This window comes from Nannobrachium achirus (genome assembly GCF_963921795.1).
Source record: "Nannobrachium achirus genome assembly, chromosome: 15".
Lineage (NCBI taxonomy): Eukaryota > Metazoa > Chordata > Actinopteri > Myctophiformes > Myctophidae > Nannobrachium > Nannobrachium achirus.
Genome location: NC_137822.1, coordinates 18,955,985 through 18,969,420, shown reverse-complemented (window position 1 = coordinate 18,969,420; position 13,436 = coordinate 18,955,985). Strand labels below are relative to the sequence as shown.

Below are 13,436 nucleotides of genomic sequence, written 5' to 3'. Positions count from 1 at the left end.
TTGTACTGTCCTGTACCTTTTCCTATGCAAACTTCTAATAAAGTATTCAAGCAATCAACCCACCACCAAGCCTATATCATTTGCAACTTCAAACAAATATAACGCCTCCCCCTCCCCCCACAAAGCACAAACCAGTGATAATTATATCAAGATAACAAGGATTTAATATACTGTATATAAATATCTTTACAGTTAAATCTGAACATTAACCACACATCAGCGGAAATAACTGCATATAAGGATGCCGTCCAAAAAGCCAAATAATGGATGAAGCCAGATATCGGTCTGGTTTTACTTCAGACTCTGAGACAGCCTGTTCAGCTCCTGTGAAAGAGCGGTGACTGTGTCTAGAATCTTCTGCTTGTCCTTCTCCGCCAGTCTGGCTCCACAGCGCTGGGCAAACTTATCTGGGTGCCACAGCGTCTGTTGCCGCTTGAGCAGTTTCCGGAATACGGGCACATCCTTCCGGTTGGCACCGTGCAACATCACATCCACCATTTCTTGCACTGTGCCTCGTGGGGCTGGCCATGGGATGTCACTATAGCTCAGTTTTGTGTTTGCTGCCGAAGCACTGTTTTGGAAGGTAGCGGCGCATCTCTCTTCATAACGTTGCTTCTTTCCCCGTCGTGTCTCTTCCTCTTTATGTGCTGCGCGAGCCAGGTACTCTTCATGCTCCCTCTGCAGCTTCTCTGTAAACTCCTTCCGGCTTCTCTCCTCCTCCTCTTCATCCTTCCTACTTTTAGACCTTTTCCACCCTGAAGATGATGCTGCCAGTCTTTGAGCTTCAGCATGCTTTTCAGCAAAATACTCTCTTCTGATTTTATCAGCCCAGTCCCCGAAGTCCTCCTCATCTTCATCAACTGGAAGGAAATCATCAGCTGCAAAACAAAGACGGCAACATTAAAACATAATTCAGGATCTGGATCGAAACATCACTGATTAGAAAAATAGTATTTATGTATATCATTTGTAAAACTTACCATCATACACCCCAAAGGTTTCAAAGAACTCATCTTCACACTCCCCAAACAGCTTCTCCCTCCATTCCTTCTCAGGGTCTGAGGCAGATCGTGCACCATTCATACTAGTTGCAGCAGGCTAGAATTACATGAACAATACATAGGGCTGTCACGATTATGACATTTTACATGACGATTGATTTTCTCTCAAATAATTGCGATTAACGATTTAATTGTGTTTTTGTCGTTGACAATTACATTTCTGTTTGGCTTGTAGGCTTTGAAGTTGCATAATGGCAGATATGACACATAACCTAAATATACAAAGAATTTATTGACATATTTGACAACTTTATACTTAAAAAAATAACATTGATAGTGGAAATAGCCGATCTACAAGCTCACAACGCGATCTGCTATTTCCACTATTTTTTTTTACTTGAATTTTTTTTTACATTTTTCAACATGGAAACGATTGACGATTATGAAAAATAATCGCGATTATGTCAAATAATTGCGATTAGACGATTATGTAATAATTGTGACAGCCCTACATGAACAATAGATAACCAGTAAGACTCCCTAATCGGGAGATAAGCGACCGTTGGTCGCTTATCTCCACAAATAGGCCAAAAGTTTGTTTTACCAATTATTACACTCTATGTGAACATTTACATCAACAAATCCCAAGTACTATGCAGAACGACCCATTTCAAGTTTTTAATGTACAACAATATTTAGAAAATAGGTCTACAAGCTGACAGTCCTCGTCCCTTATATTCCCATAGGTTATATGGAGATCTCAGTGTTTGTCAGTCCTTGTTCATTTATGCCCATATATGGACATCTCTATATCTACTGTAACAGTCCTTGTCCCTTTATGCCCATATATGGAGATCTCTTAACTGTAAAGCCCTTTGCACACAGGACAGTTGCGTTTTTTTCGTTTGCGGCATGAATAAAACGCATTGGATTTGGTGTGCAAGGCTGTGCGGAATCGGCGCTGCGGATCCAAAAAGGAGTCATAAAAGGAGTGATGAGTTTTTTACCGCATGCGACAAGACGCACGAATCGAACTGGTTTCGATCGAGAAAAAAACGCACGGCGGCAGCCACTCGTCGCACGGCTAATTCGGAGCCGGTGTGCATGAGGTCATAGAGAATCATTGTTTTCTTTTCAAAAAATTATATTGTCCGTTTTATCCGTGCGGTTAAACGCGCCTGTGTGCAAAGGGCTTTAGTCCTTGTCCCTTTTATGCCCATATATGGATATTCCTGATGTCATCAGTATATGAACATATATGGGCTTTCTGATATGCCCATATATGGAGATCTCTTAACTGTAAGCCCTTGTCCCTTTTATGCCCATATATGGATATCCCTGATGTCATCCGTATATGCCCATATATGGGCTTTCTAATATGCCCATATATGGAGATCTCTGTATCTCCATATATGGGTATAAAAGGATACTTCAGGTCTGACATCAGGTTTGTTTATTGCGACCGTAAGGTCGCAGTTTAGTATGAAAACCTCCACCGGCCGTCCGTCGGTCACACGTGCGGTCGACCGCACGTCACACGTGCGGTCGACGTGTGATGAGGTCACGATGAGTCATCTATGCCCAAATATAGATTTCTAGGTCAGATGGCCCATAGAGTTTGTGATGTCAAACCTAGCAACCCTTGGGTTGCTAGGTTTGGAGGTTTGGAGGTTTGGAGGTTTTCATACTAAACTGCGACCTTACGGTCGCAATTATTTAAAAGCTGTATATTTTTGTCTGTCAACCGCGTTAAGTCCAGGCAGAGACTAGTCCTATCAGTTTAATTATTTTCCTTAATCCAAATGAATTCGAAACAGGGTTACCTTTTCATCTCTCATCCACAGTAAGAGGTCTTTTGGGGTTATTCCAGCATTATTACACATATCCATGGCTTCTGGGCAGCTATTTCGTAAAGGAACAACCAGCTCATCATACGCTTAAGAAAGTAAAAGCAAAACAAAATCAGATTAAGAATTATACGCGGCAATGGAATGTTATGAGGTAGTTAAGAGTCAGTTAACATGTTCATTTGTCATTTTTTTTAACCCCCAGAGTTGAATCTGCAATCAACAACTTTGGTCATAAGAGACCACATTACTGCTACTGCTTTTTCCCCTTGGTCAGGGGAGATATTCCAATAGTTGAGCTTCAGGCAGCAGTATTAATTGTCACAGAGTCCTATCCGACACAATGGTCTAAAAAGGATCACCACACCGCAGATAGCTAGATATGCTTTATTGATTGATTGATTGATTGATTGATTGATTGATTGAAGAATTTATTAGAAGTTTGTAATAGAAAAAAGTACAGTTTCAAATCTCTGGTAGAAGGTCAACTAAAAGGAAATCCTAGAAAGCCGAGGCTTATTTCCCACACTTTAAGTATCTCATATAACATTGAAAGAAATTAACAAACTCTACCCACCATTATAGGTGGGTAGACTACCCACCATTATAGTTTGGTTAAAATAACGTTGTATTCATTCAATAAGTTCCAGATTGCAGCTTTAACACTCTGGCCTTTACAATGTGTAAGTGTAGTAGTCCGTTCACCTCTTTTCCCATGTTTAAGTGCTCTGTTGGCTGCGAGGTGTAAAGGTGTATCTCCATGACGGTCCTTCTGAAGAACGTCAGCTCCGTGTTTCAATAAAAGTCGAAGGATCGCGTCGTCGCCCAGTTTACAGGCCTGGTGCAATGGGCTTCTCTGCTTTTTGCTTAGGGAGAAGTTGACGTCCAACTCTGAATGTTTACGCAGGTACGACTTCAACTTCAACAGACTACCCTCCTCCACGTACCTCAAAACTCGCTTCTGTTTTCGAGAAGCCATCGTTAAACGCAACTACTAGAAGCAAACCAGGCTGACGACCGAACAACTGTTTAATGGGCAGCGACCTTCCTTGACACAATAATAACCACCACTAGCACAAAATATAACCCAACTGAATTATAGCCAACGTTAAGTGCAGTCCAGTGTTTAGCTAATAGAACCACACGACAACCTACTGGCAAATAAAGGAGAACAAAATACAAAAAAAACAACAACAAAACATTAACATCGGAACATCCGTCCGGTGACGGTCCTGCTCATTTAGAAGTCCGCCAGAAAAGCCTAACGAACAATGAAGGTTCCGCACAAGACGTTGTTGCCAGCAGTGTCACTAGGGGGCAGTGTTTCCCAGCTCAAACATGCCTCGGTAAAATCGTTTCAATGATACAAAACAGGCAGTGGAAGAGTAAAGTAAGTAAATTTACTAAAGTAAAAGTTTGAGGTATTTGTACTTTACTCCAGTGTTTCCAATTTCCAATACTTTTACTTCTACTCCACAGTGGAGTCTCCACTACATCTTGGATCCAAATAGGCCTATTGTACTTTTACTCCACTACATTTATTTGAAAACCTTCGTTATTAGAACATTGCAGATATAAATTATTCTATTCGAAAACATACATTAGCCACTTTAACCCTATTTTATACTAAGCTATTTGAAAATAGACAATCTACAAGCTCACAAGGTGTCGCATCGCAAGTTCGCAACACGTTGTGACAAACTTGTAGATCTGCTATTTTCAGACATTTTGTAGGCTACTTTTACTTTTGGTACTTTAAATTACATTTTGATGCCAACACGTTCATACTTTTACTCAAGTACATTTTGAATTCCGGACTTTTACTACAGAGTATTTCTATACTGCAGTATTGATACTTTTACTTAAATTAAGTAATAAATGTGAGTACTTTTCCACCACTGAAAGGGTTAAACAGGGCAAACACAGGCTCAAAATGAGTCTGGGAGAGATGAATAAATATTTTGTATTACATTTTTTACTGCTGAAATAATGTCAGGAAAAATCCCACATTGCAAGCAATAGACAATAGACTACAACAAGTGTTGCCAGATTTGGAACAATAGGGCCTAAACTATTTTGCAATTAAAGTAGTGGTGTTAATTTGTTCCGCACTTTCTGCGCTCTTTTTATTTTCAATCATAGAATTGTCAGTCTGTTCTTTGTCATGATGGGCTTTTCAAAATACTGCACCTGCCAGGAAAGGGCTATGCAGAACAGTCTGTGTGTGTGTGTGTGTGTGTGTGTGTGTGTGTGTGTGTGTGTGTGTGTGTGTGTGTGTGTGTGTGTATGTGTGTGTGTGTGTGTGTGTGTGTGTGTGTGTGTGTGTGTGTGTGTGTGTGTGTGTGTGTGTCCAGAGTCTCCAGACCATGGGGCATGGATGCGAGAGAGAGAATGCACAATTTGTATAGCCTATATTCGTAAGATAGTTGCAGTGTAACAGCTCTGTTTACACATTTATTTATTCCCATTTATATTAATATTATGCACCCTGTTTAGTTCCACTTTTGCTTTGGCATAAATTGGTATGTTTTCTCATGCCTTTGAATTAAATTCATTTGAAAAGAGAGATCGAAGGGAGAGAGAGAGAGAGAGAGAGAGAGAGAGAGAGAGAGAGAGAGAGAGAGAGAGAAAGATCGAAGAGAGAGAGAGAGTGTGTGTGTGTGTGTGTGTGTGTGTGTGTGTGTGTGTGTGTGTGTGTGTGTGTGTGTGTGTGTGTGTGTGTGTGTGACAGCAGACTTAGCTGTGATTCAATAAATAGTGCCAATAAATGCACACTTGGAAAAAAAATTGTCTGTCACATTAAAAATGTATACGTTTACTAAACCCCTATCACCCACCGTAGGATAATTCAATCCTGTTCTTCAGTGTCACTGATGCGACATCTAATTTACCACTAGATCTGGGACTTGCTTGTATGTCTATTTGTACCTGTGATGTTTAAGTAAGTGCAGCTGAGCTTCTGAGCTGGCTTGGACCTAGGGCTTAAGACAGGGGGTCCATTTAAGGCCTGTGATGAGTCTGAGGGAGGGAGTGGGGCCCTTTGGAGACTGCAGCCTTCCTCACAAAGGAGAGGATAGAGGAGGGAATGAAGGGGCACTTTGTACCCTGTGAAGAGGATGATCCGCTCGGAGACTCAGTTCCACATAACCTTAAGATCCGGAGCATCCCAAAGCATGGCCACTTCCACCCCCTTTGCTGTCGGAAACGACGTGTCTTCACTAACGATGGTGCTCTTGTGTGAATGTCTTTTAAATGTCTGGCATTTCAAAAGAGAGAGGCCTATTTCGTCACCTCAGGTGTCACATGCCCAATGGTAACACTGCAGTGCTGTTTGGCAGTCCTTAAGAAATTGTTTTATCTGTATTTCTTTTTAATTTTTAGAAAAAGTCCTTTTTGCACACCTACTGAAGTGGACAGGTGCGTTTGTCTAATGAACTAAGTAATAAGAAGAGCAAAAAGTCCTGCATGCTGTATTCACTTACAACAACAAAAAATGTTTAATACAGCTATACGTTTTGGTCACTCAGACCTTCATCAGGCATGGCTGATGAAGGCATGGCTGATGAAGGTCCAAGCAACCGAAATGTTGTATCTGCATTAAACCTTTGTTGTATCAGTGGGACTCCCCCTTTTTTTGCTCTCCTTTTTTCTTTTTTCAAATTGACGGGGCTTTCCTTATATCCTACTACAATAATTTGGCATTCATCAGACCTGTCTAGAGTGTGCTCTGTGTTGGCTTTGCTACTGAAGTAAGTACCCCGGGCTCCCTTGGGGTCAGGTGGGGCATGCATCTTTCTTGCACCGGGGACCAAGCAGAGAGATGCTGCTGAAAGACAGGATATCCCCGGACAGGAACCCGTAACTTGCCCACCCGCCTCCTGACTTTCCTGCCTGGCCTGCTGACTCTATCCTGTCCATGATGTCCCTTTCGTCCCTCTCTTGGAGGTGGGGGCAGGGGCGTCACAATTGGGGTAGTGGGACTGAATTACTAGGGCCCAAGGTGGAGGGGCCTTCATTATTTTATACTTTAGCTATTGAAAAATAGCAGCGAGCTTGTAGATCTGCTACTTTTGAAAAGTAATGAAAATGTGTGCAAATCATTGAATAGGCCTATGTGTATTTTTTAAGCGAACATTTTCAACTCAAATGTAGCTTCTGGGGGGGGGGGGGGGGGGGGGGTCCCTGGAACAAAATATTTTGAGATGGGGGTCCGTGGCCAAATACATATAATTTTGGGGGTCCTTCACATGAAACAGTTTGAGCACCACTGACATAGAAACATAGTTTTTTTTTTTTTACTTAGAAGGAAATGAAATATTCAAAGACTTTCACGATTTTCAAAAATAGCAGATCTTCAAGCACAAGCTTGTAGATCTGCTACTTTTGTGAGCTTGTATATCTGCTATTTTTCAATAGTTAAAGCACAACATAACACGTTCCCAGTCTAAATGGGTTAAACCCCCTCCTATGAAGAACATTCATGGGGGGCCCGCAGCTAGTGAATCCTTGTACTCAGGGCCCAGAATTTGGTGCGACACCCCTGGGAGGGGGTGGCGTGTTGGAGGGCCGGCAGCAGGAAGCCAAGGGTCCACCAAGACGTTCCAGGGGTCATCTCTCCAGCCCGCCACATTATGGTCAGGCAGGCTTGAGGTCCGGTGGCTGGCTGAACGACCCTGTCCCATTGTTCAGACTGAGGAGAAAACGTGCGCGCACTTCCTTCGTGTCTATTTTCTGCATGACCCGGTTTATTTGGCTCTGATTTATGACAGCTGGAGATGTGCTTCTGCTGGCACAGGGCTGGCCACATGTCTGTCTCTTAAAACAGGGCAACTGCAACAGCTTGACACCCATTGATATGCCAATTGAGTCAAGGTGTGTTCCACACAAACCTTTTTCACCCACAACTATGATCCCTTTTGATCTCGTGAGCAATCCATTTGGTGACTCTTAGCCACAGACGTTTTAGGGTGTGGTATCAGTTTCTGTCCAGATTCTGTCAAGTTTCTGTTTCTTAACTGGCATGAGACAGGTTTCTCAGGTGATGGCATGTGTGAGGTTATTTCTTTCATGCGTTGTTTTATTAAAATAATAATAATAATAATAAAACTCAAGTCTATTTGTATGTATCTATATCTGAAACAAATATACTGAAATTTGAAGTTGTCCTCTTTAAAGATCAACCGTAACAGTGAAAACATGCACCTCTTGTTCAACTAGCAAACATTTACAGTTTTATTTTACAGTCTGGCTGCACAAAACGCTTCATTAAATGTTACATTACACCAGTCGGTTATCTGTCTGGATAGTGGTTTTGTTGTTTGTCATTTTCTCAGTGCGGAGAGCTATAGCCCTCGGGATTCCCCATGGCAAGACTGCTGCAGTGCTCCTGTGTATAGACAGTTAGACACACTTGACACTGTTATTAGAGAGGAATGTTGATCCGAAAACATTGTGTAATAATTACTGAACTGTCATCTTACTTGTATTGGATTCCTTCTGTGCCTCCTCAGAAACATAGACATTGATAAATGGAAAAATATATATATTTCATATTCTTCTGCATGGCACAAACACTTTCTAGCTAAATGAGAAATCTGTTGTGGCGGGACTCGGGAGCAATGATCATACCATGAAATCTTTGTAACATGATCACTTTACCTCCATAAAACTTGAAAACCCATGAATCTAATCTATTCAGGTTATGTTTCACAGCAGTCTTTGACTTTGATGCCGACAGCAGGTGGGGGATAATGTGAAAGTTAGTGTAAAATTCATCTTTGTGAGATTGGCTGGTTTACTTTTTTCCTTTGTACTACAATAGTAGGTGTACCACAAACTTTGCTGATGAAACTTTCTGATCAAATTAATATGAAATATTGAAACAAGCAATTAATAAAGTGCACACATAAGATGTGTAAGAAGTGAAAATTACCACAGAAGTGTTTTAAAGTGAAATACCTCTTTAATCAAAACCATGAAATAATAGGTTGAAATTCAATCAATACATAAACTGATATATTCTATATTGAGCTCAAATTCAGAGAACGCTTTCTTATACTTGAAATCTGAGGGCATATTTGAGAGCTGTTTCCATTGATGATCTAATTAATAGCTACTTAAGGGATACCACCACATACTTCCATGTTGTCTAGTATACATATTGCAGGTCTCACTATGGTTCACACCATGGCAACTTGCACAACATGTATTGTTGAACCAATAAGAAGTAGCACAATATTTCCAATTTTTCATAATTATCATGACGTATTGTTTTGTATGTTTTAATTGAACACACTTTGCCTTTTTGTTAATTACACTACCTCACAGCACATCTCTCTGTATCTGCAACTTCATGCTGTGCTGGCTCTGGCTCCTAAATTTCCCTTGCAGGCTCAATAAAGGTCTATTCTATTCTTTGATTATGGTAGATATGCCGATGGCTTAATGTGAAGAGAAAGGGGATCTACGCGATGCGACCCATTGTGAGCTTGTCTATTTTTGGCACGCGACACCAAGTGCAAATCAAGCTTGAGTATAGTAAAAAGACTATATTCACTAAGAAAACAGAGATGATGTGTTTCATTTTGTTAGCATTCTCTGAATACAGGAGCAACACAGGCTGAACTCAGTGCTATGGGATGGATTTAGACTTCCTCAGCTGTTCATTACATCATTGGTTCCCAAACCTTTTAGCTTGTGACCCAAAAGAGAAATTGGACATTTGACCCACAAATGGGTCCCATCCCAGTGTTTGTTCATTACTTGGTGCTAACGGGGACAATTGTTCACCACTAAAAGGATTAGGAGCCAATCTTCTGTCCTCTTGCTGACGGTCATTAGGCTATGTCCTCAAAAAGCTCATTACACTAAAGTCACTGATGTCAACTTATCCACTTAAGCCCTATTTTATACTTTGGCTATTTGAAAAAAAAGTAAAGTAAACTGTCCCGTGTGGTTTAGTGGGAGCATAGATAATGAAGAAAAGAATATACTATATGAGAATGAAAATAAAAAGAGAGAAATGTTTTAGATTGTTCAATTGGTTGGAATTTTTGCTTCCTCTAACTAAATATAATTAGAGGCCATCTTAAAACTGCTGACATGCTAATTTGAGGCAAAGCAGCTCATTGTCTTTATGGCAGACGAATGAGAGCGACAAAGCAAACGTGTCACCAGAAACTCATGCCAATCGTTAACGTCACTAATTTTCATGTACTTTTGGAATGTTATTGCTTTTGTTGCTCTTGTTTAGATTAGAGCTTCATGTATGTCCTATTTGTAATTGATAATTTATTTTACTCTGTAGATATTTGTATTGAAAATGACTGGGGTCGCAAATTAGCCGTGGCTATAAACCCCATATACAATGCAACGGTTTGACGTTTTTATAACTTGATACACAGTTTTTTGTATTGTCCCTGTCAAATAAACATATAAATAAAACAAATGCATTGGACATAATGCTGACCATGTGAGAGAACTGCGAGGAGCCATGAAGCAAGCATGCTGGAAGAAGGAAACAGAACTCCAATGTGCATTTCCTGTAGTCACTTGCTTTGATTTTAGCCTCACAGAACACAATGGGAGGGAGAATGTCTCCCCTTAGCAATGCACTAACAGGAAGAGGCACATTCATTGAAAATGACTTAATTCATTCCAACCAGTCTTAACAAGTAATAACAAGTAACAGACAGACCAGGGAGAATTATTTTTGGTTAATCCACCTTTTTTTATTATTACAAATCATAAAGATTAAGTCAATATAATGCATATTCACAAAGTATATTCACATAATGTACTCATCAACGGTCAATGTTTCTGTATCATTCCAAAGAGTTCACTGTCACACGTACATTCAATTACAGTAACAAGACAAATCTCTCTCACACACGCACACACACGCACACACACACACACGCACGCACGCACGCACGCACACACACACACACACACACACACACACACACACACACACACACACACACACACACACACACACACACACACACACACACACACACACACACATTTGTCTGTCAGATCAGCCAGTCAACTTTTAATTGGGCCCCCCACCCTCCTCCAAACATTTGTCAGCTGCCATCTGTCTGTCTGTCTGTCTGGGACTCCCCCCCACCCCCACCCCACCCCACCCACCATGCCCTTGTCTCTCCTTACAACACTTATCAGACTCTCAGTCACCTCTTGCTGACTGGCAAACCCATTCACACATACACACAAAATACTGTCGGCTGGTGTATAAAGATCACGTAAGAGGGAGGGAATGGCGCCTCAAGTGCTTACAAATGAAAACAACAACAGCATGTGGTCAAAATCACAAATAATACAATTCACAAGAGCTAGAAGACATCAGAGTTCCACGGTTCTACACTTTGCATCAACCAAAAGAAACACAGGTCGGGTCCATTGGTCCATTTGAAACAAATTCCACCGTGTCCAAAATGTTTGCATTGTCCTGCATCTCGTTCCCTTGTTTTAAGAGGTTTGGTTTTGCATCAAACACCCCTTCCACTGAAAGTCAGTGAGGAAAATGTCTGTGGTCAGAGCTAATACACCACGTTCCTCACTTCTTTATCCAGTCAGACGTTTAGCTCTGTTTAGCTCCCGGTCCACAAAACCATAGGGACGTTTTGTCACTCTGAAAGATGTCACCCTGACAACTGACCAAATCATGGTCAGCTGAAACACTTTGATTCACCTGCATTGTTTAAGTGGAGGCAGGACATAGTCATCAGTCACCTGTTTCTTGAGGTGATGTCACACCTTAGTGGCCAAGGACTGAGCCTCAGTCTTTTGGGAGGATAGCGAGATGGCAGGGCTGGCATGCAATGCCTTCTTTAGGTTGAGCAGGCACAGGCACTGGGAGCGAAAGCGCAGGTCAAAGAAGGCATAAAGGAAGGGGTTGAGGCAGCTGTTGACGTATGCCAGGCAGGTGGCATACGGGTGAGCCAGCAGGAGGAAGCGTAGGAAGGCGCATGTGTCCGGAGCCAGGTTCAGGTAGGAGAGGGCATCGGCGCTCTTCACCACGTGGAAGGGTGTCCAGCAGGCAGCAAAAACCACCACCAGTGTGGTGATGATCTTCAGGAGTCTCCGCTTGCGCTGGTCTTCCTTGCGCAGGCTGTTGAAGTGGCGGGTGACGGTGCATCCGATGAAGCAGTAGCACACCATCATGGCCAGGAAAGGTAGAAGAAATCCCAGGGCCGAAGAGGAGAGGCTAAGACCAGCGATCCACAGGTCCACTATTTCCTTGCCCTTGTCTGTCTTATCTGTGACCACCAGGCTGAAGTCCATGGCGCAGGAGGTCCGGTTGAATGTGTCGTCGTGTTTGGTGGTGCGGAAGATTAGAGTGGGGGCAGCCAGTAGACCAGACAGAAGCCAAATGACTGTCAGGGAAACCCTCATGTGGCCCCGGGTGCGGAGCTGTGAGCTGGACAAGGAGTGGACGATGGCCAGGTAGCGATCAAAGCTCATGCAGGTGAGGCAGAAAACGCTGGCATACATGTTTAGCAGGACCACGTAGCTGCTGATCTTGCAGAGGGCCACTCCAAAGGGCCAGTGGTAGCCCATGGCAGTGTACACTGCCCAGAGAGGCAGAGTGACCACAAAGGTAAGGTCGGCTAAAGCCAGGTTGCCTATGTAAACATCAGCAGCCCGCCGCTTGCCCTGTGCTCTCCACACGGTGAAGATGACCACTCCGTTTCCAGACAGGCCGAGGATGAAGATCAGCATGTAGAGCACTGGGATGACAGAGTATGAAGGCTCCCACTCGGAGTAGTCACAGTTGGTGGAATTCTCGTTCTCTTCATAGTCATAGTACTCATCATAGAGACTTTCATTTGGCCCCTCCATCTCCTTTTGTTCCTCGCAAGACGATCCGTTCTTGTATTTGAAATCTGATAGGATTTTGTCTCTGTAGTTTTCAAATGAATCCGGGCCAGCAACAATGTCCAATGAAATGAAGACACAAATATTTGTGATAGAAATAGTCCGAGGAGAAGTTGTCCTGTCAGCACTCTGAAATCTGTTGCTACATCTGAGAGCGGCCTGGCCTTTATATACCCATGCAGCACTACGTGCCCTTCTAGGACATCCCCCAGCCCCCCCGCCCCCCCTACTAAGACATCCCCCAGCCCCCCCCTTTCCCTTTGCCTCCTCTCTGGTCTGAAGAGCATGCTCATTCACTGCACACACTCACCATTCTCTCTGCTCATTACATATCGTCGTTGTCGGGTGTAAACCTCGTATCTCCAAGTTTCAAATGTATACGTTCTTTCACAAAGTAAAGCCCTGCTTCATCATACAAGACCGTCACACAAAAGTAGTGAAAACAGCAGATCTACAAGCACACAACGCCTCGCGGTGCGAGGCGTTGTGTGCTTGTAGATCGGCTGTTTTCACTAGTTCAAATCATTTTTTAAATGATAAATGCAAAACCAACGGTTCTGGACATACAAGGTTTTCACCCGACAAGGACGATATGCACTTGAGATAATTACACAAGGATCAGGGTATATCACAAATATTGTTGCAACACAAAGATAAAAGACAAAGCAGAGCAAAATACATGCGT

The 13,436-nt window shown here is 42.5% G+C and overlaps 2 protein-coding genes across 2 annotated transcripts; both read right to left on the bottom strand.

The window, feature by feature from the left end:
• Nucleotides 1–168: 168 nt before the first annotated feature.
• On the bottom strand, nucleotides 169–4,058 carry nfkbil1 (nuclear factor of kappa light polypeptide gene enhancer in B-cells inhibitor-like 1). The gene is made up of 4 exons (XM_080742536.1): nucleotides 3,554–4,058; nucleotides 2,825–2,937; nucleotides 981–1,098; nucleotides 169–878 (listed from the first exon to the last, which is right to left on the bottom strand). Exons 1-4 carry the CDS (start codon nucleotides 3,825–3,827, stop codon nucleotides 292–294), a joined length of 1,092 nt encoding a protein of 363 aa, XP_080598662.1. The 5' UTR covers nucleotides 3,828–4,058; the 3' UTR covers nucleotides 169–291.
• Nucleotides 4,059–11,070: 7,012 nt separating this feature from the next.
• Nucleotides 11,071–12,864, bottom strand: LOC308298849 (apelin receptor B-like). Its single transcript, XM_080742537.1, has one exon. It carries the CDS (start codon nucleotides 12,713–12,715, stop codon nucleotides 11,624–11,626), a length of 1,092 nt encoding a protein of 363 aa, XP_080598663.1. The 5' UTR covers nucleotides 12,716–12,864; the 3' UTR covers nucleotides 11,071–11,623.
• Between the last annotated feature and the right edge of the window lie 572 nt (nucleotides 12,865–13,436).

What these genes read in the sequence shown, in the direction of transcription:
- LOC308298849 (XM_080742537.1), bottom strand. Translation starts at nt 12,715, where the DNA reads ATGGAGGGGCCAAATGAAAGTCTCTATGATGAGTACTATGACTATGAA.
- nfkbil1 (XM_080742536.1), bottom strand. Translation starts at nt 3,827, where the DNA reads ATGGCTTCTCGAAAACAGAAGCGAGTTTTGAGGTACGTGGAGGAGGGT. An exon ending in ACTTAAACATGGGAAAAGAG is followed by an intron (nt 2,938 to 3,553) that starts GTGAACGGACTA and finishes TACTTTCTTAAG; the next exon opens with CGTATGATGAGCTGGTTGTT. An exon ending in TGTGGATGAGAGATGAAAAG is followed by an intron (nt 1,099 to 2,824) that starts GTAACCCTGTTT and finishes ATGTAATTCTAG; the next exon opens with CCTGCTGCAACTAGTATGAA.